At 40.7% G+C, this 25,130-nt stretch overlaps 2 protein-coding genes across 2 annotated transcripts in view; one reads left to right on the plus strand and one right to left on the minus strand.

The window, feature by feature from the left end:
- vwa5b2 (von Willebrand factor A domain containing 5B2) overlaps window positions 1–8,329 on the plus strand; it is a 79,800-nt gene extending 71,471 nt beyond the window's left edge. The window contains exons 20-24 of the mRNA XM_068041504.1: window positions 2,305–2,430; window positions 2,572–2,721; window positions 5,505–5,574; window positions 6,366–6,489; window positions 7,559–8,329. Of these exons, the coding sequence (XP_067897605.1) occupies window positions 2,305–2,430; window positions 2,572–2,721; window positions 5,505–5,574; window positions 6,366–6,489; window positions 7,559–8,329 (1,241 nt within the window). The remainder of the gene's footprint in view (window positions 1–2,304; window positions 2,431–2,571; window positions 2,722–5,504; window positions 5,575–6,365; window positions 6,490–7,558) is intronic.
- Window positions 8,330–15,879: 7,550 nt separating this feature from the next.
- The window catches only part of alg3 (ALG3 alpha-1,3- mannosyltransferase), a 39,421-nt gene continuing 30,170 nt past the window's right edge, over window positions 15,880–25,130 (minus strand). The window contains exons 6-9 of the mRNA XM_068042406.1: window positions 22,202–22,407; window positions 19,842–19,919; window positions 18,845–18,988; window positions 15,880–17,171 (exon numbers count right to left, since the gene is read on the minus strand). Of these exons, the coding sequence (XP_067898507.1) occupies window positions 16,994–17,171; window positions 18,845–18,988; window positions 19,842–19,919; window positions 22,202–22,407 (606 nt within the window). The 3' untranslated portion in view covers window positions 15,880–16,993. The remainder of the gene's footprint in view (window positions 17,172–18,844; window positions 18,989–19,841; window positions 19,920–22,201; window positions 22,408–25,130) is intronic.

The raw sequence follows: 25,130 nt of genomic DNA on the forward strand, positions 1-25,130 counted from the left end.
AGACCCTGTATAGCAGGAGACTATCTATAATTCCATTTCTGGGATCTGCAGGCTTTGGGATGCTTGTCTTATCATCTCAGAAGTAACCAAATACAATTTTGGTATAGCTTTATCTGCATAAGCTCTATACATACACTTACACTCACCATCTATCCATGAATTCCTCCTTAAAGTGATCATTTATTTTGTGCATTGCACCTAAATGTCTTTTTCTATTTTTAAAAATGTCTCCAGTTGAGTGGTAAGAGTTGTTAGAAAAACATATTATGAAACCAATTTAATAAAAAATATAGTTGCTTGACTACATAGAAATGGAGGTTTGTTTGTAGGCTATATTAAACAAACTTGCTTAAAGGGCCTGAAAACACTAGTGGTCTAGGCTCTGAGTCCCACTCCACCATTGTGACAATGGCAGGGTGGGACTTTTGCCTGCTAGCACGCTGCACCCTGTCTGAATTTCTGGGATCAGGTACATTTGCATGAATCAGCTGGGTGCTTGTACCATTTACAGTGCAGCTAGGCTGCCCACTATGCGCTGGATTTTGTTCTCCTCCAAGCATTGGGTTCCATGGCTGGGGTGGCCTGAGGCCTGAAGATGGCTCCAGATGAGGTGCACCATGGACCTCGACGCCGTGAGGGCTCAGCCCGATCCTCCTGGTGGCAGCGCCGAGGTTCCATGACTGCACCACCGCCCCCCTGCCCCCCCCCCCCACAGCCGCTGGGTGACGGGACCACAGTTAACATATTCAAATGAATAAAATGATTACATTTAAATGGACTTGCATGCGATCTTGAGGACCTGCTTCGATTTTGTCACAGCGGCCGGCAGTCCCGCACCTTCAAATTCCCGTCCGAGGAAACGTGGCAGCACACTAGTAGGGAGGGGAGAGGAGGTAAGTTTGTCAGTGCTGGGGGTGGGGTCAAATAAATGTAATGGGTGTAGTTTGTGGGGGGTGGGGGGGGGAATGTCAGATGTAAAAGGTAAGTGTTTTGGGGGGTGGAAAAGGGGTGTTGGAAATCAATTTAATTTTGGGGGATAGGACTTTAAAAATTTATATGTGCCGGCGGGGCAGGCAGCCCTTTAAAAAGAGTGCCTGCGCACAGGCAGATGACACCATTGCCGGTGATGGACAGCCCGCCCCCCCACCCCCCCCCCCCATGTGACTGGGGGTGGTTGCGGGCTGCCCTGGTTATTTAAATCCCAAGCTATGCTTGGGATGGGCAGTGGGCCCTTAAAATCCAGTCCTACGTGTGGAGGAGGGGTGAAAAATTCCTGCAGGACACTGCCACTGTGAGAGAGTGCTGGCAATGCTGGACAAAGACGATCTTAATGGCCGAAAGGTATCCAGTTTTCAAAAAAGAATTCTTCCACGGTTTCTGTAGTTCTTAAGTTACAGCAGACAATCGAGAGAACACCTTGGGAAATGTGTCTGTTTTATGGCTGCCCAGAGTGGACATCCATTTCTGGATGCGAGAGATCTGGGACACTCATTCACATTGAGAAACCAAACCATCAGAGTTTAATTTTCTTCATAGCAAACTTGTTGAACGAAATAAGAGTTCATTTTATTCTTATTTTTACTGCATTTGCAAGAATGCAACTTAACCTATGAATTTTCTTGGAGATCAGGTGCAATGCAACTCCTACACAGCTAATTCAATTCAGCTGCAATAATCATGTGTTAGCCAGCTCAATAGGCATGTAACTGCTGCACAGTGCATCAAGCCAGTTGTGAAGTATGAACATTTTGGGAGCTTATTGGAAGGGATGAGAAAATCCAGATAAGCCCATTTCATGGAAGCGGTTTTTCACATTATCGTGGATGGTAGGACAGAAAATTAAAATTCCCACTATGGGACAAGAAGGGCAACCAACCAATGTTCATCCATCAGAATGCCAAAAGTCTTTTGCAGCTACAACTTCATGTCTGCAATTTCAAGCCTGCTTGCATACTCCTGAAATATTTTTGTTACCTCTCGTTCTGCACTTCCAGAAAATGGATAAATTCAGGTTAACAGTACCTTTTTTCTAAAACTACATTCAGGAAAACGTGGTTGGTAGCTCCAACTCCTTCCATAGCCATTTATAGCAATGCAACCCAACTGACAGTCAGGGCCATATATAACAAGGGGAGAGGATTACCAAGTCACTTCACTGCTCACCTTGACATTTCTGTACTCTGCTTTTTAATTGCAGCTGGCCAGATAGTGCATCTAATTCTGTGACCTATACATTGCTGTTGTCCTTTCTATCTGCAAAATGTTCTCATGCAATGCATACTGTTCTTTCCTTTGCTAAAGAAGATGGTCTTGAACAGGAAACAGTGCACAAAGATTGGTGGTGGGACACAGCTAATACCCACTGTGAGGGGACCATCATGGAGATCATTGACTGGGAGGCTGAAGTTTGTGGAGAGGACAATGCTCCTGGTTTGTGCAAATATATACTTTCATGTGGCAATGATTTATGTTTTTGTGCTCTTCCATGAAAGTTACCATGCACTTTTATTGCAACAATATGCACAACAGCACTTATACGCTCATCCTGTGCTATTTTGTTTTTTTTTACAGAAAATCCAGATGTCCTGGAAGAGAATTCAGTCATCTCTGCACTGCAAGGCTCAACTCAACACTCTGAGTCATCCATGACACTTGAACCAGGCATCAGCCCAGTTATAGACACTTCAGAGGGACTTAATGAGTTTAAGAGGGAGGCACAGAGTGAGTCACTCATTGTGGTTGAGGAAGGCCCGAAGTAGTGGCTGAAGAAAAGCTACAGCTGTTAAGCTGAGGTTTAACATGGCCAAGTGCCCTGCTGAGTTGCTTTGAAATTCCAACCCTGTGGGGCCAGTGATGAACAGATTTGCTGTCTCCCTGCTTAAACAATGTTAGCTGATTTGAGTAATGTTGCAATTTCTACAACCCAGTTGCAATTTCTACCAGTAGCATGCAGCAAATGTTCACGGCTTTGCAGACTGATTGAACAAGTGACATCACTGTCATCTGCAAGGGAGAGTTCAGACACACAGGTGGTAAGCACAGTTTGAGCATCTCTGCGATATGCCAAGGTATTTGCATCCACATTTAAAGATGGAATAAATTTGAAGCGTTTTAAAAAGCGCCAAGGACAACAAAGGCATTCAGAGAACTCATTGCAGGGCAACAGGCTGCTCAGAGACTAGTGATGTCAGGACTTGGCATCCAAAAGTGGCAGGTCTGCATAAGTATAGGAAAAGGTGACTGTCTCCCAATCTCCTTGGCAGCATACCTGTTTGATATATCGATTTCTATGTGCTCAAGCATTTGTATTTTTATAATTAAATCGGTTGGTATTTCTTAAGTTATTTTTCCAGTAAGAATAACTTACCAACTCAGACAAAAACAAGACAAATACTCCACTACGCTGAAGCAGAAATTTTAAGGAAATATTTGTGAGTAACTCAGAAGGCAAAATGGCTATAAAGAATGTGTGCACATTCAGCTTGTACCATTTAAAAATATATATATATTTCTTTCCTTTTCTGCCATTATCTGGTGAAAATGCTTATCCTTACCAGGATATAATTCTACATATGTTAACAGCCTTCCAGTATCATCTTACTGGCCATTCTTCATATGTGAACACGGATGATACCAACAGGCAATTTGAGCGTGCAGACACAGGTTAATGGATAGTGATCGGGACTGAGATTATTGCCTAATGTTTTTCTCTGCCTTGTCAGGGATGCTTAGGTCAAGTGCTGCTGGCCTGCAATTAGTTAAGTTGTAACAGAGCAGGTATTGAACTTGGGATCTTTTGCTATGCATTCAGAGTGTCTATTGACTCCACTGTGTCAGCCAGTGGCTTGAAGACGAGGCAGGATTTACTGCGGGACTCCGAGCAGACAATGTATTTTACAGCAAAGTCCATTTACTCAGCAAACAGTGTCAGTTTAAACAAAACACTACAGCACACAGTCTACAAATCCTACTTAAAATGTCTCTCCAAATTATGAGAAAATGACTGGAACTGCAGCAATGTCTCCTATTCAAAGCGGGGTGATTTCTCCAGATAAATGCAGTGAGTGGAGGATAGTTCCACACAAATTATGTGTGTAAATCTCAGTCACTTGCAGCAGTGATTTATGGGAAATTATCCAATCATCGCCATACTAGCCAGGATATAGTGATGTTACTATGTGCAGCCTCACGCATTGCTTGATGTTACACTGGTCAGTATGATCTGCTAGGGCATTGGGGGCGGGGCTTTATATCAATTTTGTGATAACATTTAATCAGTTTTAAAATATCAGAAAGTTATGAGATTTATTATGGTTAAGACTTGTAGATTAATCATCAATTAGGGATGCTTTGATGAAGATATCTCTATAATAGGTGTTGGGAGCAAATTGGTTATAAATTGGTACATTGGAGTTGTACACTTGGATAAGGCATAGTTGCATAACTTAGACACTGTACAATGTGGTTTTCTTGGACAATTTTTATAGCTTATAAAAATAATATAGTGATGTTGGCAAATCAAACCCGAAGCTTCTGTACACCGCCTCCCTCTACTGGTGAGACAGGTGAGTGAGATGCAAATTTCTCCATGAAACTATTGCTACTTTAGGTTTGATCAACAGAAGGCGTGCCTGTTATGGTCAAGATGCCTGTTGTCATGTTAATAGATAACCTGCAGGGATTTAAGACTAATTTAATCAACGTTCTGCTAGCCTTGTCAAAGCATTTGAGTTTTATTCTATCAATCTGATATTCTTAGGTTGGAAAGTGGTTTTGTAACTCTCTTGAAGTTATCCATTATTCTACATATTCGGTTATGTGGAATGAGTTACAGATGCTAGTGTTTCAGGGAAATTCAAGTCCAAACGTCTTGATCTTTAATCATTTTGTTCTAGTTTAACTGTAGATTTTAAAAAAAACATTACCTATCCTCAAATCTCCTTTCTCCTAAATCTGTCCTTACCTCAACTGGGCATCAGCATCTGCTCACTCAAACTAAGAATCCTACACAAATATTGAAATTGGGCCAGTCAAGATTTTTAAATTATGTTAGTGCTCATCCCTAAAGACTTTATTTCAATATCAACAGTTTGGGGCGGAGGAGTAAGTAGTACCTGGTGTTCAAGACTCATGGCAGATCATTTACAAACTTGTATCTTTGGGAGAAATGTGCTGCTTGACATTTGAACTAGGTGGAAATACAAATAATGGTATTGTTTTGGTGAGTTGGATGCATTTGTGAGGTGGAAGCAGCATGACGTAGGCATAAAAGTAATAAAGTTGATTGTGGAGTTGAATCTGAAATTTTATAGCTTTAAGTAGCTGCTGCAGCATTGGGATTACATTTTGTTTGCATATCACCAATTAATAAAATAAATATTATTGGAATCTTTTCTATAATGAGTAAGAACATAATGCATTCAAACCCCTGTTACTGACATTTAGTGACATTAGTGGCAGTTTGACTTAATTATAAAGTAACAGCAGTTTCTGTGTTCCTTCAGGTAATGCACAGAGCCCATCAACAGTCTCAGTACGGTCACAGAAATCATTTGAAAGTTTCTTTGGATCCAGGTACCCTGATTAATTTATTCTTAACTGAGTATAATCTAAGTGGCAGTGGTATGCTTCTTATCTCACAAAGTGGAATACAGAATTTATTCCATCTACACAAAATAACATCTCAGCCAGAATTACATTCTGATGTTGCACTGAGAATGTAAAATGATTCAAACAGATGGACACTCACTCTCACTTCCAGTGAGCATTAGCTAAAACCCTAGTAACTCCTTTCTGGCTACTAGTGCATTCTAGATTGTCAATGGTATGGTCTACCAAATAGATGGGCAAGACTGCACATTGTGTTACAAATATTTGTGGGTATTGTTGGCCGTTTTATTTAATTTTTTATTTAGAGATACAGCACTGAAACAGGCCCTTCGGCCCACTGAGTCTGTGCCGACCAACAACCACCCATTTATACTAATCCTACATTAACCCCATATTCTCTACCACATCCCCACCTTCTCTTACCACCTACCTACACTAGGGGCAATTTATAATGGCCAATTTACCTATCAACCTGCAAGTCTTTGGCGTTGGGAGGAAACCGGAGCACCTGGCGGAAACCCACGCGGTCACAGGGAGAACTTGCAAACTCCGCACTGGCAGTACCCAGAACTGAACCCGGGTCGCTGGAGCTGTGAGGCTGCGGTGCTAACCACTGCGCCATCAAAAAATACAAGTACTAAGAGGATTGAAGCCAAGATAACCTGGCTCCAATCTCTGAAATGCTCTGCTCTCTTGGTGTGAATCTAGCTATTGAGTCACTCAACTTGTTAACCCTCCTTTATTCACTCTACAAGGTTTAGCTTGGGAAGGTACAGAGGCCTGAGTCACACTGGAAAGTACATACCAATAAAATCCAACTGTCTGTCTCCCAAGCTGGACACCTCTCCTGAAGAAGGCGTTAATGATTATCTGCCACTGGTAAGAAAAATTGTGAAGATCTTACTTTGATTAGCTTGTATAGATTAAAATAGATTTATTTAAGGCCTGACAGTATGAGTTTTTGCTGCAAAAACAAATATTAATTTATGTTGTGTACTATCACTGCACATAAGCATGGTTGCTGATCTAAGTCTGTTCTTGTGCCATTATTAAACAATCAGAATGATGGCGGCTTCTTGCAACAGACCACACACTATTTGTGTTAGCATGGACTTTGTTGCCTCTTATTCAATATTGAAAAAGTTAACTCAGATTAAACTGAGATTTCTCCCTGATCACGGAAGACAATTAAGTGAAAACTCCAGCATGACAATCTGGCATTACCATCTAATGTTCATTTGTAGATAATATTCTTACGGTGTCAATATGACTGGAATTATAGAGTGGCCTGGTAAATGATAATTCTGACTTCAAAATTCTACAAGTATTTCTATAATAATCAATCCCATTCTAACCATTCATTAAAATGAATTGAATATCAATTCATTGAACATCAACTGATTTTGATAGCACTGTTCTATATATTTACCACATGGGGAATGTGTATGAAATATTTATAGTTACTTCCACATAATGCATTAAGAGCTTTATATTTGTTGTTTATACTTATAACACAGATGGTGTATGGAATTGAAGCAGAGTTGTTTGGACTGGTTTACTAAGGGAAATACATTTCAAGACAGGAGTAACATTTTATGATTTCACAACTAACCAAACAGATGACTTTATAACACCAATGGATGCAATTTAGGATTTGCTTCCAGTTGAATCATCAGTTTTGTCATATATATATATATATATATATTATATATTGTCAGTGCATATTATACATTTATTTCCTTTTCAATGAAGTAAATTAGGTTTTGGTTTAATATATTTTAATGCTGTGTCTCAAAGATTAACACTTCAAAAATATCCAATTAAGCAACAATCTTTTTTTTGCACACTTGCTACAAATGTATCATATACATATCACTGCTGAGGGCGACTTGGAAAAATGAAATACTTATTCAGAAAAGTATATTTAACTTGCACTTTATTATTCCAGGTGCGATTACAATTGGCATCTGGAGCATTTCTCCTTAATGAGGCCTTTTCTGAAGCTGTTCAGATTCCCTTAGATCAACTGAGAAGGGCCTCACCTTTCCCATGTCATCGAGCAACTCTCAGCCCATCTTCACGCTGCATGTCAGCACATACATCAGGTAACAAAACTGAAACTCCCCTTGGAAGGGAGAGCTCCATCCGCAGTCAAAATGAAACTGAATCTTGTGCTAGGAAGAAGAATGTCCAGTCAGTGTCTGAAAAGGATCACGGAAATACTGAAGAAAGCACAAAAAGTTCAAAGAACATTATGTTTCCACATCTTGAGGGTGTTTTTGATTATACTAGCTCTCCAGCAAGCCTGCACCATTCTTTCAGTGCCAGTGCTGATGTCCTGAGCACCACGCTTCAGCAGGTTGACAGTGGCAGGGGCTCTGAAACAGATCTGTATGAAAACTCACCAGTCACCTCTGAAACTGGTGGTGCCTTTTATGAGCCAGCAAATGATTTGAACACACAGTACAATGATCTGGAAGGGATGAGCTGGGCAACTGCTGTGGCACTGGGGTGGCTTGAACATCAGTGTGCTGGTTACTTTCTGGAATGGGAGCTCATTGCTGCCAAGGCAGACACATGGCTACAGTCACAGCAGCTTCCTGAACATGTAAATGTCAATGGACTGAAGGGAGCAACTAGACAGCTTTTTCTGCTGCTTCGTCACTGGAATGAGAACATTAAGCTCAACATGTTATGTTATAATCCAAATAATATGTAAATACAGATGTTCAATGAAAATATATGTACTTTATAACAATTTTAAATCGCAGCGCAGATTATAGTGCCTGATTGGAAAAAGAAATAAAATATATAAAATTAATTTGCACCTTTCGCTAAGATGTAGCCTTTTTTGTCATTTTAAGTGATCATTCTGACTGCAGCATTCTATTAATTTAAAAATGTATGGCGCAGATTTCAAAATAAATACCTCCCTTTCTACTGCATATCTGCAAAAAAGATTATAATACTGACTGTTGAATTAGAAGTATAATAACAGACTTTGATTTATATAATCTTGAAATAAATGACAACAATGATTTTATATCACTTTTGGTGGAAACATTCTGTTGCAACTTAAAAGAATTTAATGGAAGTTTGGCAGTTAAATGGCATTAATACTTCTCATTTTTCAGGGTGGTCACAGCACTGGCTCTGACAGTTTACCAGCTTCCATTGTATTTGAGTCTTCAGTTTTAACCTTTGCCAGTGGATGGAGAAGTTCATAACAACAGAATGGGACATTATGGGCTGGATTTTAACTCTTAAGTGACTGTTTTTTGAGCAAGTTAAAAACCGACCCTAGAATTCCAAAAGGAAAACAGACATCATAGGCTTAATTTTAACCTAAAAAGAATGGGCTGGTTTGGGTCGGCAGGGGGGAAATTAAAGTCTAAAAAAAATCTGTTTACCCGACCCAAACCCATATCCAACCTGCCCATTTTTGCCTTTAACTGAGGTCAGAAAGCGGATGGGCGACCAAACTGCTCCAAGGGGGGGACTGGAACTTTAAATATGATAATGAGGTTGTGAGCCTCATTACCATGCAGGTTTCAAATTTAACTGCCGTTTGGCTGGGTTTTCCACGTGTCAGGAAACCCGACAGTTCCATTGAGACGAGGATGGATTCAGGAGGTAAGTGCCTTCACACCTCCCTCCTGGTTTCAGGTACTTCCCTTGAAGCCACCAGAATTGCGTGCTCCCACCAGCCTTCCCTACAAGGCTTCCCCTCCCACTGCAAGGCCTCAATTTCTCCCCACACAGCCCCACCTCCTGCCCTCCGATCCATCCCCCCCCATTGATGTCCGATTTCCACCCCACCCCCGGCCTTCAAACACTGATCTCCAAGCCACTGAGGCAGCCCACTCCCCCCTCTTCCGCCCCCCCCCCCATCCCCAAGGCCTCAGATTTCCCCCATCGTGAGGCCCCCCAACTTCTTCCCAAAACGACTGGCAGTCCATCCAATCGACACGACCCCCTACTGCATCCATGATGCAGACTTATCTACTGCTGTGACCGTCACTGACCAGCTCCCCGTTGGGGCCTTTGTGCAGGGAATTGATCAGTGAGGCCACTGACACACTGGAGTTAGAATTCCATTGTGGGGGAATCCCGAATTGTAGGTTTCCCCACAACGTTCTGACTGACGCACTCCCTGCACATCAGGTCTGTCAAAATTGTCCTCCATCTATCCATGTTCTGACAGCTGGGCAAGTGAGAATGCTATCTAGTAAGCAGAAATCTGATTCAAAATTTGCCTGTCACTGTCAAATCCACTTATTGTTGCAATGTTTTATCTGCATAGTAACAGTTGATCGTGAATTATAGTTACGGGTGTGTTTGTGCCCAAAGCAGAAACTCTTGGCCCAATCATTGATTCGGGTGTTCGTTGTGTACAAAGTGCTTTTTTGCACATGTTTCTGCTCAAACTTATTGTATATCACCAAGTAAAAAAACTTCTCATGAACCAGTGCAATCCAGCAGCGTTTTAGCGCGTAAACTTAAAAAAAATCCACATTGCCTTAAGTTACCCTGGATATATTTAAGAGTGGTAACCTGGTACAGTTTTATTAATACAGCTGAAAATGAGTTTATCACAAAGAAGGTGCAGTTTTAGTCAGTTTCTAGTCCAGCACCTTTTAAGTACCCCAATTTTAAATAACTGAAAATGACATACAAATAAAAAATTATACAGAACCATTTATTAGCTTTTTTTTATTTGTTTGTGGGATGTGGCCATCTCTGGCTAGGCCAGCATTTATTGACCATCCCTAATTGCACTTGAGAAGGTGGTGGTCAGCTGCCTTTTTGAACCACTGCAGTCCTTGGGATGTAGGTACACCAACAGTTAGGGAGTTCCAGGATTTTGACCCAGCGACAGTGAAGGAACAATGCTATAGTTCCTAGTCAAGAAGGTGTGTTGCTTGGAGGCGAACTTGCAGGTGGTGGTGTTCCCATGCATTTGCTGCCCTTGACCTTCTAGATGGTAGAGGTCGTGGGTTTGGAAGGTGCTGTCGAAGGAGTCTTGCTGAGTTGCTGCAGTGCATCTTGTAGATGGTACACATTGCTGTCACTGTGTATCAGTGGTGAAGGGAGTAAATGTTGGAGGTGGTGGATGGGGTGCCAATCAAGCAAGCTGCTTTGTTCTGGATGCTGTTGAGCTTCGTGAGTGTTGTTGGAGCCGTACCCATCCAGGCAAGTGGAGAGTATTCCATCACACTCCTGATTTGTGCCTTGTAGATGGTGGATATGCATTGGGGGACAGGAGGTGAGTTACTTGCTGCAGAATTCCTCGCCTCTGACCTGTTCTTGTAGCCATGATATTTATGTGGCTGGTCCAGTTCAGTTTCTGGTCAATGGTAACACCCCAGAATGTTGATATTGGGGGATTCAGCAATCGCAATGCCATTGAACATTAAGGGGAAATGGTTAGATTCTCTCTTGTGAGATGGTCATTGTCTGGCACTTGTGTGGCATGCATGCTACTTGCCACTTAACAGCTCAAGCCTGGATGTTGTTCAGTTCTTGCTGCGTGTTGACATGGGCGTCTTCAGTATCTGAGGAGTCGTGAATGGTGCTGAACATTGTGCAATCATCAGCGAACATCCCCACTACTGACCTTATGATGGAGGGAAAGTCATTGATGAAGCAGCTGATGATGGTTGGGCCTAGGATACTGCCCTAAGGAACTCCTGCAGTGATATCTTGGGACTGAGATGTACAGTGGTCAGTTTCTTAGTAAATTTTAAAGAAAAATCTGAAAGCTTTTAAAACACGTGTGCCTTTGTGCCTACAAAACTAGCTCAATTTTTAGAGCCGCTTCGAAAACCTGCAAACGGGTGCAATTAACAGAAACTCACAAATGGTTATTAATTCGATCTGGGACTGGTTTTGTGGGCAGGGCAGATTTTCAGTGTGGTTTTGTTTAAAACTAGTGCAAAACATTGTGGAAATTCGTTTTGCACTGTATGTAATTTGCTCTTGAACTTCCTTGCTGTTTTGTCTGGGTTTGACCGATTTCAGGTGAATTGCTTCGGAAAAAAACCTGCACAATCTTGTAGAAATTCCTGTTCGAGATCTAAGAGCAAAACAGAATAAGTACCAACAGGATTTTAATAGACATTGATGAAGTCATATTTACATAAAATTGAGGGGAAAAATTCTGCATTAAAGGGTGACATAATTAAACATAAATCAGTGAGAATAGGGCATGAGGCTCATCCAAACCCATCCCTCTAATAGATTTATCGTAGATGATGCTTCTACTGAATTTCTAACAACGATGCATTATATAATTTCTTCATTTTCGGTGATTTCAAGTAACTGAAAATTACAGTTGACGTTTTACTGACTTTATCACATGCTTCGTTTAAAAGGAGTTGAAGAATATTTTGGCATTGTTGTTTGTAAATTTGCAAAATTAATGATTCTGACACCAACAATCAGCTAAATGAAAATGGTTAAATCTTTAAAGTACTAATTAGAAGTAATGCTGCAGCAATAAGACCGATTTTCAGAGTGGAGACTCCCAAATAGAGGGGAGCCTGTAGCTCCGATGTCTGCCCTCCCTGGTTTCATGGACAGCCTCTTGATATGATGGAAAATCCAGTCAGCGTCAGTAAAGTACTATAATTAAGTCCTGATGGGGCTTATTCCAGATGTCAATCTGACTCCTCCATAATCCCATCCACCCTCCCCCCCCCCCCCATCTCCAGTGCCACTGCCAAGGGCCATTGAAAATTCAGTGCTTTAAGTCTAAGTACCTTCATGTATGTCAACAAAATTATCGCTGTTGGCTATTGCTACAGCATTATATTTTGACTTTTGTTCATGCACAGCAGCAGATGTAGAATTACAGGAAGACGGTTTGGGATTGGTTTTGTGCTAATTATACAGCTAAACAAGTCCAACACCAATGAGCAACAGTTTGCACATCTAACCAGCTATTTTCTTAAAGGTTATTTTCTTGCTTTCAGTTTTGGTATGAAAATAAGACAGAGTAAGGCAACTACACAGGATAAAAAGGCCATTTCTTTTGAAAAGCAAGAAAATAATTTTTGCCTGTATAGTGTTATGACCGAGGCGGGGGGAGTGCACTGTTAATTCAGTCCCACTTCACCACAGGTCACAACATATTAAATTTTCCCACTTATCGATACGGTTAATCAAATACTCTATTTTTCCCAGAATAGAACACACTAACCAGGTTTGTTTACTGAACAACAAAATTATCAGTTTATTATAGAGCAAGTGTTAACTACTAATGAAGTAAAACATTAAAAAGTGTATTTAAGTCCCAACATTAAATTTTAAAGTCCCCTTTTTCACCTTAGCATTTCGTACATATGTGTATGGGTTAACCAAAAAAGTAAAAAGGGATTTTTGGATCAGAGTTCTGTTACAGACAAAAAACAAACCCGGGCAGATCACTTGCCCACCCCTGAAGAAAACAGATGAGACACGCTGCACCAAAACTGGCACACAGTCCAACCTTTGAGCACACACAGACGGGCCATCATGATCTTTATAACAGTTCTTTTTAGGTAGCATTGAGAATTATTTTTAGCAAGCTTTCTTCAAATATAGGAAACAAGATGAATTGACACAACGGACGTCTCAGAGTCTTTTAGCGAATTGCTGGAAAGCGAGCAGGGTTGTAAGTCTTCTGTTCTTCCTTGGAATTCTCTCCTTCAGCAGCAAACTTGACATTTACTTCCTTCCAGAAGGTAAAACACACACACCCTGACACAACCAGAAAGCTTGTCAGTTTTCTGCCTTCCCAGATGTGCTCTGCTGTTGCTGGGTTTGTCCAATCAAAGGAACGCTTGTGAATTCTCTGCCCCAGTTACCAGGGTTTCTGCTTATCTCCAAACTCAGTCATGTGACAATCAGCAACACTGTTGCCAAATTAGTTCATTCAGTGCCCCCTTGATGGCTTCCTTTTAAATAAAAACAAAATCACTTTCATAACAACAGTCTGAGTACAAATGGTTTACAGGGACATTTCTTTTCAGAAACTACGAGGAATTGACATCTTTCTGATTGATGTATGATTACATTTTGACAACGCATTTCACAGACTGTATAATTAAGACAGAAATAAAATGTTTCAAAGTTTGAGGAGAAAATATATGGAAGTGATGGATTGCTAATGCCTGCAGATTGGTAGCCTGATGGTTACAAAACACATGGACTGATTGACTGCACCTGTCTAAAACCATCAAATTCAACTTTTAGTGTTTTGATGTGCTCTCAGAAGTCTGGGTTATTCAGCGGGAAATGAAGTCCTAGACTTGGTGAATACGGCATCTATTTTAAGCATAGGTCCAATAAAATTGTACTGAAAGCAGTGTCCAGTCCAGAACTCCAGTGAATTTAACGCACTTGTGTGGAAACATTCGATCTTGTATGAGTTTACTCTACCTTTCACACATTCATCGGAGCTATGCCTCGATAGCTCCAAAACGCAGTAAGGACATGTGCAGAGTAGTGCATAAATCTTGAAGTTGCAGTCCATCACTCAATGCTCCACCACAGACTGTGCTGTGGCACCCCCTGACCTCAAATCCCCCACCCCAGAGCCAGCAATAATTAAAATCAGCGAGAATTTCAACTTTCTGGTTCCCCCATCACCAGTTGAACAAGGTGCACCTTTAAGGAGTTTCAATCAGGTGTAACTAGATTTTTAAAAAAAAAATACAATGTGATTAGTAAAATTTGATGAACAACAGAACTGGTCCTGAAAACTAATTTTATAATTCTGGACTGCTATTAAATGATTAGTTAGTAGATTTTTAAGCTAAATATTTTGATTTTTTTTTAAGTTTCTGAATATTTTGGCTTTTACCTTCACCCCATGTGACTGTCCCAATCTTTAATTTTTTTTTCCATAGAGCAAATTAAAGTGATTTTATTTTGATATTTGTTTCCTGTTTGGGTGTCTGGAAAATCCTTTAATCCTTGGACAGCCTGATGACATCACTGCTCCACACTGTGAAATGCATATTAAAGAATGCTTTAGTCAGTTGCAGTATCACTGCACGGCATAGAGGTGAAATTCTCACCAGACAGAGATTGCTTGATCTCTTAGTGAGATTTACTTCACGGTCAGTGTCGAGTGTCCTACCGTCACTGCTGACCGCAAAATCTGGTACAACATTCCATACCAGATGGCCATGTGGAAGTGGGGGATTAGCTAATTTACCTTACTTTCTATATTCTGTAATAGAATTATCTGAAGTTTAGCACTTCTTTCTGAATTGGCAGTGGGCAGCTTCGTGTGCACAGTTCCAGGGAACCTTTTTCAGGGTGGGCAATATATACATATGCCTAAACTGATGATCACCAAGGATATAGAAAACCTCGGGCCCGAAAATCTGCAGCTGTCTTGGCGGATTCCAGACGAATGGCTACAAATTCAGCTGTGACCCAAGCATACAGGGCCCTGGTCTTCTGCTTAAATATCCTCTAAGGTCTCTTCTTCCAGCCACAAGGGCATTGTTGTAAGGGATTGTGAGGGGGGGATGGGGGGGGGGGGGGGGGGGCGCAAAGTTGCCCAAGTCCAGAGTTCCTACGTTGTGACCCTTAATCCTGGCACAGTTAGGGTCAGCACAGGTATGCCTGGTTTTACCTGCTGTACTTTGTTGACAAGCAAGATATTGGGCCCCCCTAGGGTGCCAGCTGGAATCAGGGTCCCTAGATATGGGTGCCATTTAAAAAAAAAAAGTGGCTAAGGGCTTTTTGGCCACTTCAGCAAACGGGTGCCCCAAATGAGTCTACAGCCTAGCAAAGGCTCATTAAGCATCAGCCTTTTCCCTGACCCCACAACTTTTGTCAGCATTAGTGGCAAAGACCGTGGACAGCTACAGCCTACCGCTTAAACCAGGATACCAGATCTGCAGATTTTCAGATCCCCTGACTACTATCCTGCATATTCAGGGATGTGCTTTGCTTCAATATACTGTGGCAGCTAGTGCCTGCTTAAAATTTTGTGAACATGCAGTTTCTTCAAAATTAATTTCAGTTGAACTTGTACAAAAATGCCCAGTTTTGCTCCACAGGTAAAGCTGTCAATTTCCATATGGCAGGGGGGGGGAGTGGAATGTGTAGATTAATGAAAGGGAGGAGAGAAAAAGGATGACAACATCCTGCAGAACCTACAAATATCACCACATGGGTTGTTATGTTGACTGCAACATAAGGAGCCTATAAATTTAGCAAATTTAGAGTTGTATATTCTGTTTATAAATCACTATTTGCCAAATATAAATATTTAAATTATTGAAGGTTCCTTTATAAAATTATTTCCCTTTGATTACAAACTCAATGGCTACTTAAAATATATTTCTGCATTTATTCAGCAAAACTTGAGCATACATTGTTAAAAAAAAAAGTCAGCCTCATCATATGGAAGCCATATACTATTTCTGTAGGAAATCTTTCCCATTTATATAGGTGTTATTCTTGCACTGTATGTTTAAAAAATGAACACTCGCACACTTGACCTATCCTCAAATGTCAATTACTAATCTATAATGATTATGTAACTTATCCAGTTTATAGCTCACATGTATAGGACTCCTAATCCACAGGACAAACAGAACTAATCCTCAGCCTTTCACTCAACGTGGACAACATATGGAAATCTAATGCAAGTAAATCGTTACAAAAAGTCAGTTTGTTGCTATCTTTATGCTGGTGGAGCCACTCCTACTAACTTGTAATAAAATCCCATTCATTTCATCATTTAATTAACTGTAATACATTCTATAAATGTAGACAAAAAATTCTTAATTTATTTATCAAGAATGAAGCTCATCTGTAATTAAAGATCCTGATTATTTAAAAAACTGAATTCTTAAAATTATGGTCGTCACTTATTTTACATCCCAAACATTCTAAAGGGCTCACGGTTTTGCCTAGGAAGGTGGTTGTTGAGTAAGTGAAAGAGAAGTAAAAATACATGATGCTGAGAAACCATATGAAGACTAATTAGTCTAAAGCTACTATTAACCAGCACAGATAAGTACAGCATTGATGACGTTTTGCTCCATGCCCATTCTCATAGGATAATAGCTCTGCCTACTCTTCGGCAAAAAGAATTTATTGTGAAATAAAATCTAAAAGATAGTGAAGGAGAAAAAACATAAGGAGGCAGCTTGCAAGTGCAAAATGGCATCCAAAGAAAACAAAGCTGCAGGTATACAAATCACATGAATTGGTTTGGTGTCTATAATGGTCATAGGATCACAAATCTGCAACATACTTCAGACTAGCAGCCACCTAGCTACTCTGAATAACAGTTTCATTTTTTAATTTCTCTCCTAGTTATATTAAATTATGAAATCACTGTTGCCTTGGGCAATCTTCCAGTCCAAAAAAAAAATCAGTTTTTCTTTTTCAATACATCAGGGCCATCGGTTGGTGCACTCTTCCCAGGCTCAGCATGACTATACCAGAGAGATAGTAGAATAATCAGATGACAGACATGGAGTGAGATTGAACTGTACACAGTCGAGGGATAGGTGTTCCAGGACAGCTCAATTAACCCCAGAATAAGTACTCTGAAAGAGGAATAAAAGATGATATCAATATAATTTTGAAATGACATTTTTAACCAGTATAAATCTGCATGTAGATAATCTCCATCAACCATATGTAATTAACTGACATCAAGGACACCCACACATGCCCAGTGATAAGTAAATAGTAAGCCCCAAAGCAGTGGGTACAGGCACAACCATTTCTATTAAATACAATTCATTTAATCTGCTGCAGCAACATGAAAATACCTTGAGCTTTGGATGCTGTTTACTATTTTATGCATAACTGGAACAGAATTAAGCAGAATGACCATGTGCTGGTGAGGGGAAAGAGAGAAATTTGATACAAATGTTTTTGCCCAGTCTTCATATGACCAGCTGTTTTAGCTCAAGGACACAGGAAGTCAGCACAATAATGCGGCAAAACATATGAATACCGTTTGCACTGTCGTATCACAGTAAACAAACTCATTATTGTTCACTGATCAGCAATTATTTGAAAATTAAAAATATGCAACCTAGAAAATGTAGATTCCATACTTTCAATTCAAGCATCCTTGAGAAAACAAAACCATTTTAGCTTCTAGATTTTAAACTGAGAATACTGATCAAGGAAAACAGTAAAATCCAATAAGTCAGTCATAACAGCGCAGAAGGCCAATTAGCCCATCAAGTACATGCAGTCCCACTCCCCTGCTCAATCCGTAGCCCTGCAAGTTCAATTCCCTCAAGTGCCCATCCAATTCCCTTTTGAAATCATTCAACATCTCTACTTCCACCACCCTCGCAGGCAGAGTGTTCCAGGTCATTACCACTACATCTCTTGCCCAAAACCTTAAATTTGCACCCCCTAGTCCTTGTACCATCAGCTAATGGACCTTTTCTTTGTCCACCCTATCCAAACCTGTCAGAATCTTGTACGCCTCTAACAAATCTCCTCTTAATCTCCTTTGCTCCAAGGAGACCAACCCCAGCTTCTCCAACCTAACCTTGTAGTTAAAATCCCTCATGCCTGGAACCAGTCTGGTAAATATTCTATGCACCCTCTCAAGGACCCTCACATCCTTGACAAACTATACATTTTTTGTATAATATTATTGAAAGAAGGAAACTATTGCTATCCACACGCCAGATGGAAGAGTTAGGTTAAAGAAATCAGGCATTTACACCAGGATACTGTCTTGTTCTCACTGATGTAGTAGATACATTGAATTCAGCTACTATATTAGTTTTGAAAAGTCATTTTTCATTCCTCTTCCAGAGCACCAGACATAAATCCAGCTGGTTATTTTAATTCAGCAAGACATGCCCATACATTGAATGCAACAAAATTTAGTGGATGAAATTAGTTTTGTAGTCAATGAGAAAGTAAATTGGGGGGTGTAAAATGGGCTGTCAATTTGCTATCACCCAAGACCAATTTCACCTCCTTAATATCTTCACGACATCATCAGTAGAACTTTGCATGCTCGAAGGAGTATGTTCTAAGCAGAAATTGCTCATTGTTATCTAACTCCAAATTTAGATTTTTAATTTGCTCTGATCTAGAAGCGGTTGTCAAAGAAAAGTACAAGTGTAAAGCAAACAAGTCATTTACGACCTGTAATATTATACATATTACAAAGAACTGTGGCATAGGTCTGTTGTACAGGGTGTGACATAGGCCTGTTGTACAGGGAAATGGTGACACTTACTTGAGAAGATGAGCCAGCTTTTTCACATGCGTGCTCCATAAAAGGTATGGCAGAGTATGAAAGTACCATACATAGAACTGATAGTGTAGTGATCGACTGAAACAGATCCCAATGAAATTTGAGGTAAAGAGAACAAATACAATCTGTGCTCACCAGTAAAGGAAAAAATAGGCATTTAGAGATTTAAATACAGTTAAACTGTTTGAATCAGCTCTGCAACTAACAGGAGCACTGTATATTGGAGGAACAAGTCACTTCAACAATTTGGAGCAGCTGTTAAAATTAACAGTAATTCTGTAATTATCCAACTAGCAAAAACCAAGTGTATTTTGAGAAGTAATACAATAATTCCAGAAATATAGCACATTTCCAAATGTGTTGACATAAGAATTAAAGAGTGATTTGCTACCCATATATGTTTATATTTCACCCATGTTCCCTGCCCTAGCATTACCATCGCATGACTAGTACAGAGACACAGCAAAGGATTTGCAACTTAAAACAATTATCTGACCCATTTATGTTCCTTGCATCCGAGTCACAAAGTGACTCTAATTTTGTTAAAATGTTGAAGCAATTTATGGAAGTGATTTTCAAACTTGTTTTCAGGGACAACTACAAATACTACCGGAGTCCTGGAGTCCCCGCGCAAATACTGAGGCATTCCCGAGGACAGTACACATATTTTATCATAAAGACATGTAACTTGAAGGTCAGTTTGCACTACCCAAAAGGAAAACAATGTCTTTGTTGCAGGAAACCTTTTTATATACACAGTAATGGAAATGACATGGTAGGAAGCTGATGATTTTGTAGGCTACCTAGAATTCATGCACTCATTTGAAAACCACTCATTTAGAGAGTTACTACCTGAGCTTACATTGCACACATCCATGAGAGTGTCTTAACACCTTGGCCTTGCTTCTCCTGACAGTGTTGTGTCTTATCTTCTGCTATCATAAATATACATCATGATACCATGAATTTTGGAAGGATATGATCTGCTGTCACAGTTTGGTGCTGTGTTTTTCTCTCTTCCGGGGCCTTCAGAAGTGAAACCATTCGCTCCTCAGATCTGGGGCAAATAAACCAAGGAACAGAAATTAGTGCAATGTCTGCAAGCAAATTATTAGAATTAAAATAAAGGGAATAAAGTTGGAATGAACAACTTTTTCTTGTGGGTTATTGGAAGCTACTCACTCCTGTTCTATGCAAAAGACTATAGAAATGTTCAACATCTAGAGCAACAATATCCAATCCTCCAGCCTGCCTCCTAATCCTATCTGCCTGTGCAGCTCCATCTTTGGATCCTCCCCACTGACAGAAACAGCTTAAACTGTGGATGGGTTTTGGGGAATTTTAAAAGATATCAGACAACGCTGTGGGCTCTGTGAACAGCACAACAAAATCACACACAGCTCCTGCTCCCAACAGCACTGCTCTCCTCTTTCAGTTGTTACTTCAGAGTATTTGCATTCCTCAGATAGGGTCTGACACACCAATCCAGAATATAGCTGCTAACAAAACTTGTTTCTACCAGTGTGTTTTTCCAGAGATGAAAACTTTTCATGAATGGCACTAACTTAACTCATCTGTGGTGAGAGTGTGAAAGGAGACCCACCTTGGTGCAAATGACTGGCCCAGGCTCACAAAAGCGGAGATGGAGGTTTCCAGAACATATGCTCCCATTCAGTGAGAGAAAGCAAAAGGAAGGAAAAACAGATGAGAAAAATGCAAAAGAGGGAGAAACAGTAGGAAAGGCAGAGAAGTAAAGAGAAAGAAGTCTGGAGACAGATGCCAAATTACAAGTAGAAAGGCACAGAAACGAAGGAGAAAGACCAAGAGGGAGAGACTGAAGTAAAGGTGTAGAAAGAGACAAAGTCAAGACAGAAAGACTGAAATTAAAGTGGAGAGACTGAAGTGAAGGGAGGTGGGGGCCAGGAAGACAGGGGGTGAGAGAGAGACTAAACGGAACAATTTCGGGCACTTTTGCAGTACAGTTTACAGTGCAGTTTTGGTCTCCACATTTAAGAAAGGATAGTGGAGGCAGTACAGCGAAGGTTCACTAAATTGATCCCTGGGATTACAGGGTTGTCCTATGATGAGAGGCTGAGTAAATTGGGCATATACTCTCTATAATTTAGAAGAATGAGAGGCAATCTCATTGAAACATACAAGATTCTGAAGGGACTGGATAGGATAGACTCAGAGATTGTTTCCGCTAGCCGGGGAATCTAAAACACGGGGGCACAGACTCAGGATAAGGGGTTGATCATTTACGACTGAGATGAGGAGAAATTATTTCAAAGGGTTGTGATTCTTCGGAATTCTCTACCCCAGAGAGTTGTAGATGCTCCATCGTTGAATACATTTAAGGCTGGGATAGACAGATCTTTGGTCTCTCAGGGAATCGAGGGATATGGCGAGTGGGCGGGAAAGTGGAGTTGAATCCTAAGATCAGCCATGATCGTTTTGAATGGCAGAGCAGGCTCGATGGCCCATATGGTCTACTCCTGCTCTTATTTCTTGTGTTCTTGCGTGTACAGCGGTAGCATCAGAGAAGAACAGTTTGTTTTTCACCCATGTTGAAGTTAATAGTGTAAGTGCACCTTTAAGCATTCACTGGTTAATCAAAAGGATCCAATCTAGGAAGGGTTATCTATGCAAGAGAAAGGGCACCATATGCTCAGAATCCTGGCAACTCTGAAATATTGCAAAAGGTGTTTTCCATAAATGAGAGAGACAGTGATATTACAGTAAGTCATGAAATGAAAAATTAATTACTAGAAAGTTAAAAACATTTTGGAAATATGCTTCAAGATTTGTAATGTATCCAACTGATAGTCTTTCTGCCCAGTTGAATTGTTTGGGTAATACTTTGTGGATTTACAACATGGCACAATCTAGTCCTATACCCACAGAAGTAAGTGGTACAGCTACCACAGTAGTAAACTGTTCTCAATTTGGCAATTTCAGTGAAGGGTCATTGTACTGGATAGTGTGGGAAAGACAAACAATTAACAAAAACATGACCAGGTGAAGGGTGAAGAAATTTTCTTCAAAGATTGCACTCAGGCACATTGCTAAAGTAAAATAGAGGGTGCGCACATCATTGGGGCAGAATAGAGGGAGTTTCACACTGCTTCTGGCTGTGCTAGAACTGTTCTTGGAGCACTTGGTGATACCACTGGGTGTCAAAAGTCTTCTGTTCTCGAGTAGAGACTTTTCTCAATTTGACAAACGCTAAAATAGCACACAAAAAAGTTACCATAAAATAAACACACCCAATTATTTCCATTATCTGACAGGCATTCTACACTTGAACCTCATGCACACAAAACTGATCTAGGTACCTACTTGTTCCACCTGTAAACAGCAAAGAGAATCAAGATGCTCAGGTGTGCCACCAGCAGTGTAAGGTGGAAATAACGACTCAGGAAGACCTCTTCAGGCAGGAAACGCCAGTTCACTGTCCACTTGAAGAGAAACTGGCGGCCAAGGTCAAACGCCCTTGCCACATACCCAACTGGATTCTCCATCAGGAAAGGCAATCCCAGAAGTATCTAAACGATGTATGGGGAAGAAAAATAATATTTTGATCATCCAAGAGCCATAACAGCACAGAGGGAGGCCACTTAGCTCATTATGCCTGTTCGGCTGAGTCCCCTTCTGCTGCTCTTTCCTACAACCTTGCAAATGTTTCCCTTACAAGTATATAATTCAATTTTAAATTTATACAATAGCGTTGATAATTTTTCTCCTTGATCAAGTGCCACTGAATTAATGTACACTCTAATTTATTTTGTTGAGCTCAGCTGATTCGTGAAATGCACGGACCCTTTAATTTTTTGTACACAGTTGCACAAACACAGTAACTTAAAGAAAGGGGCCAATTTGTAAGCGGCCTGCACGACCACCTATGGGTTGCTGCGTGGCCTATAGGGAACATACGAACATATGAATTAAGACCAGAAGTAGGCCATTCGGCCCCATTCGATAAGATCATGGCTGATCTGTTTGTGTCTCGAATTCCACATTCCCACGTACGCCCGATAACCTTTGATCCCCTTGCCTAACAAGAATCTATCTACCTCTGCCTTAAAAATATTCAATGACCCCACCTCCACCACCTGAGGCAGAGTGTTTCAAAATCACACAACCATTCGAGAGAAAAAATTTCTCCTCATCTGTCCTAAAAGGGTGACCCGCAATTTTAAAACAGTGCCCCCTAGTTCTGGACTCATCCACAAGAAGAAACATCCTTTCCCCATCCACCTTGTCAAAACTGTTCAGGATCTTATATACTTCAATCAAGTCTCCCCTCACTCTTCTAAACTCCAGTGAAAACAAGCCCAGTCTGGTCAACCTTTCCTCATAAGACAACCCGCTCATTCCAGGTAACAATCTAGTAAACTTCCTCTGAATCGATTCAAATGCATTTGCATCCTTCCTTAAACAAAGGAGACCAAAACTGCAGACGGTATTTGAGATGTAGTCTCATCAATGCCCTGTATAAATGAAGCATAACATCCTTACTTTTATTTTCAATTTCTCTCGTAATAAAGGATAGCATTCCATTAGCCATCTTTATTACTTGCTGTACCTGCGTACTAACTTTTTGTGACTCCTGCATTAGAACACCTAGATCCTTCTGCACCTTGGAATTCTGCAGTCGTTCTTCATTTAAGTAATACTCTGCTTTTTTATTCTTCCTGACAAAGTGAAATTCACATTTTAACACATTATACTCCATCTGCCAGATTTTTGCCCACTCACTCAACCTATCTATATCGGTCTGCAACCTCATGTGTGCTTCACAACATACTTTCCTATCTATCTTTGTGTCATCTGCAAATTTAGTTCCCCTCATCTAAGTCATTGATATAAATCGCAAAAAGCTGAGGCCCCAGCACAGACTCCTATGGGACTCCACTCGTCACATCCTGCCAATCAGAAAAGGAACCATTTATACATACTCTGTTTTCTGCCAGCCAGCCAATCTTCTATCCATACTAATGTGTTACCCCCTACATCATGAGCTCCTAATTTGCACAATAACCTTTTATGTGGCACTTTGTCAAATGCCTTCTGGAAATCCAAGTACAGTACGTCAACAGGCTCCCCTTTATCCACAGTGCATGTTACTCCTTCAAATGAACTCCAATAAATTAGTTAAACGTGATTTCCCTTTCACAAAACCCATGCTGACTATTCCCGATTCCCTTGAGTTTTTTCTAAGTGCCTAGCTATAGCCTCCTTAATGATCGATTCTAACACCTTCCCGATGACAGATGTCAAGCTAACTGGCCTATAGTTACCGGTTTTCTGCCTCCCCCACTTCTTGAATAGAAGGGTTATATTTGCTACTTTTCAGTCTGATGGAACCTTTCCAGAATCTAGCGAATTTTGAAAAATTAACACCAACGCATCTACTACCTCATTAGCCACCTCTTTGAAGACCCTTGGATGAAGCCAAACAGGACCCGGGGACTTATCAGCCCGCAGCTCCATCAGTTTGCTCATGTACATAGAGTCATACTGCAAAGAAGGGTGCCATTCGGCCCTTCCAGCCCATGCCTGCTCTCTGTAGAGTAATCCAGTCAATCCCATTCCCCGACTCTAACCCCACAGCCCTGCTATCCAATTTCCTTCTGAAATCATTGATCGTCCCCACATCCACAGCCCTCATAGGCAGTGAGTTCCAGCTCATTACCACTTGCTGCATAAAAAAGTTCTTCCTCACATCCCCCTGCATCTCGGGTCCAAAACCTTAAATCTGTGTCCCCGAGCCCTTATACCATCAACTCATGGGAACAGCTTTTGTTTTCCATATCTAAACCTGTCATAATCCTGTACACCTCTATCAAATCTTCCCTCCTCCAAGAAGAACAACTCCAGCATCTCGAACCTAACTTTATAGCTAAAATCCTTCATCCTTGGAACCATTCTGCATTCTCTCAAGGACTTTCACATCCTTCTTAAAGTGTGCTGACCAGAACTGGATGCAATACTCCAGTTGAACATTGCTGTGAGTACAAAAACATACCTTAAGCACATTCTTTTACTTTTACAAAACGTTAATACGCAAGGGTTCATGGAGTTGGGGGTGATATATTAGCATGGATAGAGGACTGGTCAACTTATAGGAAGCAGAGAGTAGGGATAAATGGGGGATTTTCAAGTTGGCAGGCTGTGACTAGTGGAGTGCTGGAAGGATCAGTGCTAGGGCCTCAGCTATTTACAATCTATATTAATGACTTAGACATATTACTCTCTGTCTCTTCGT

This window comes from Heterodontus francisci, chromosome 11, assembly GCF_036365525.1.
Source record: "Heterodontus francisci isolate sHetFra1 chromosome 11, sHetFra1.hap1, whole genome shotgun sequence".
NCBI lineage: Eukaryota > Metazoa > Chordata > Chondrichthyes > Heterodontiformes > Heterodontidae > Heterodontus > Heterodontus francisci.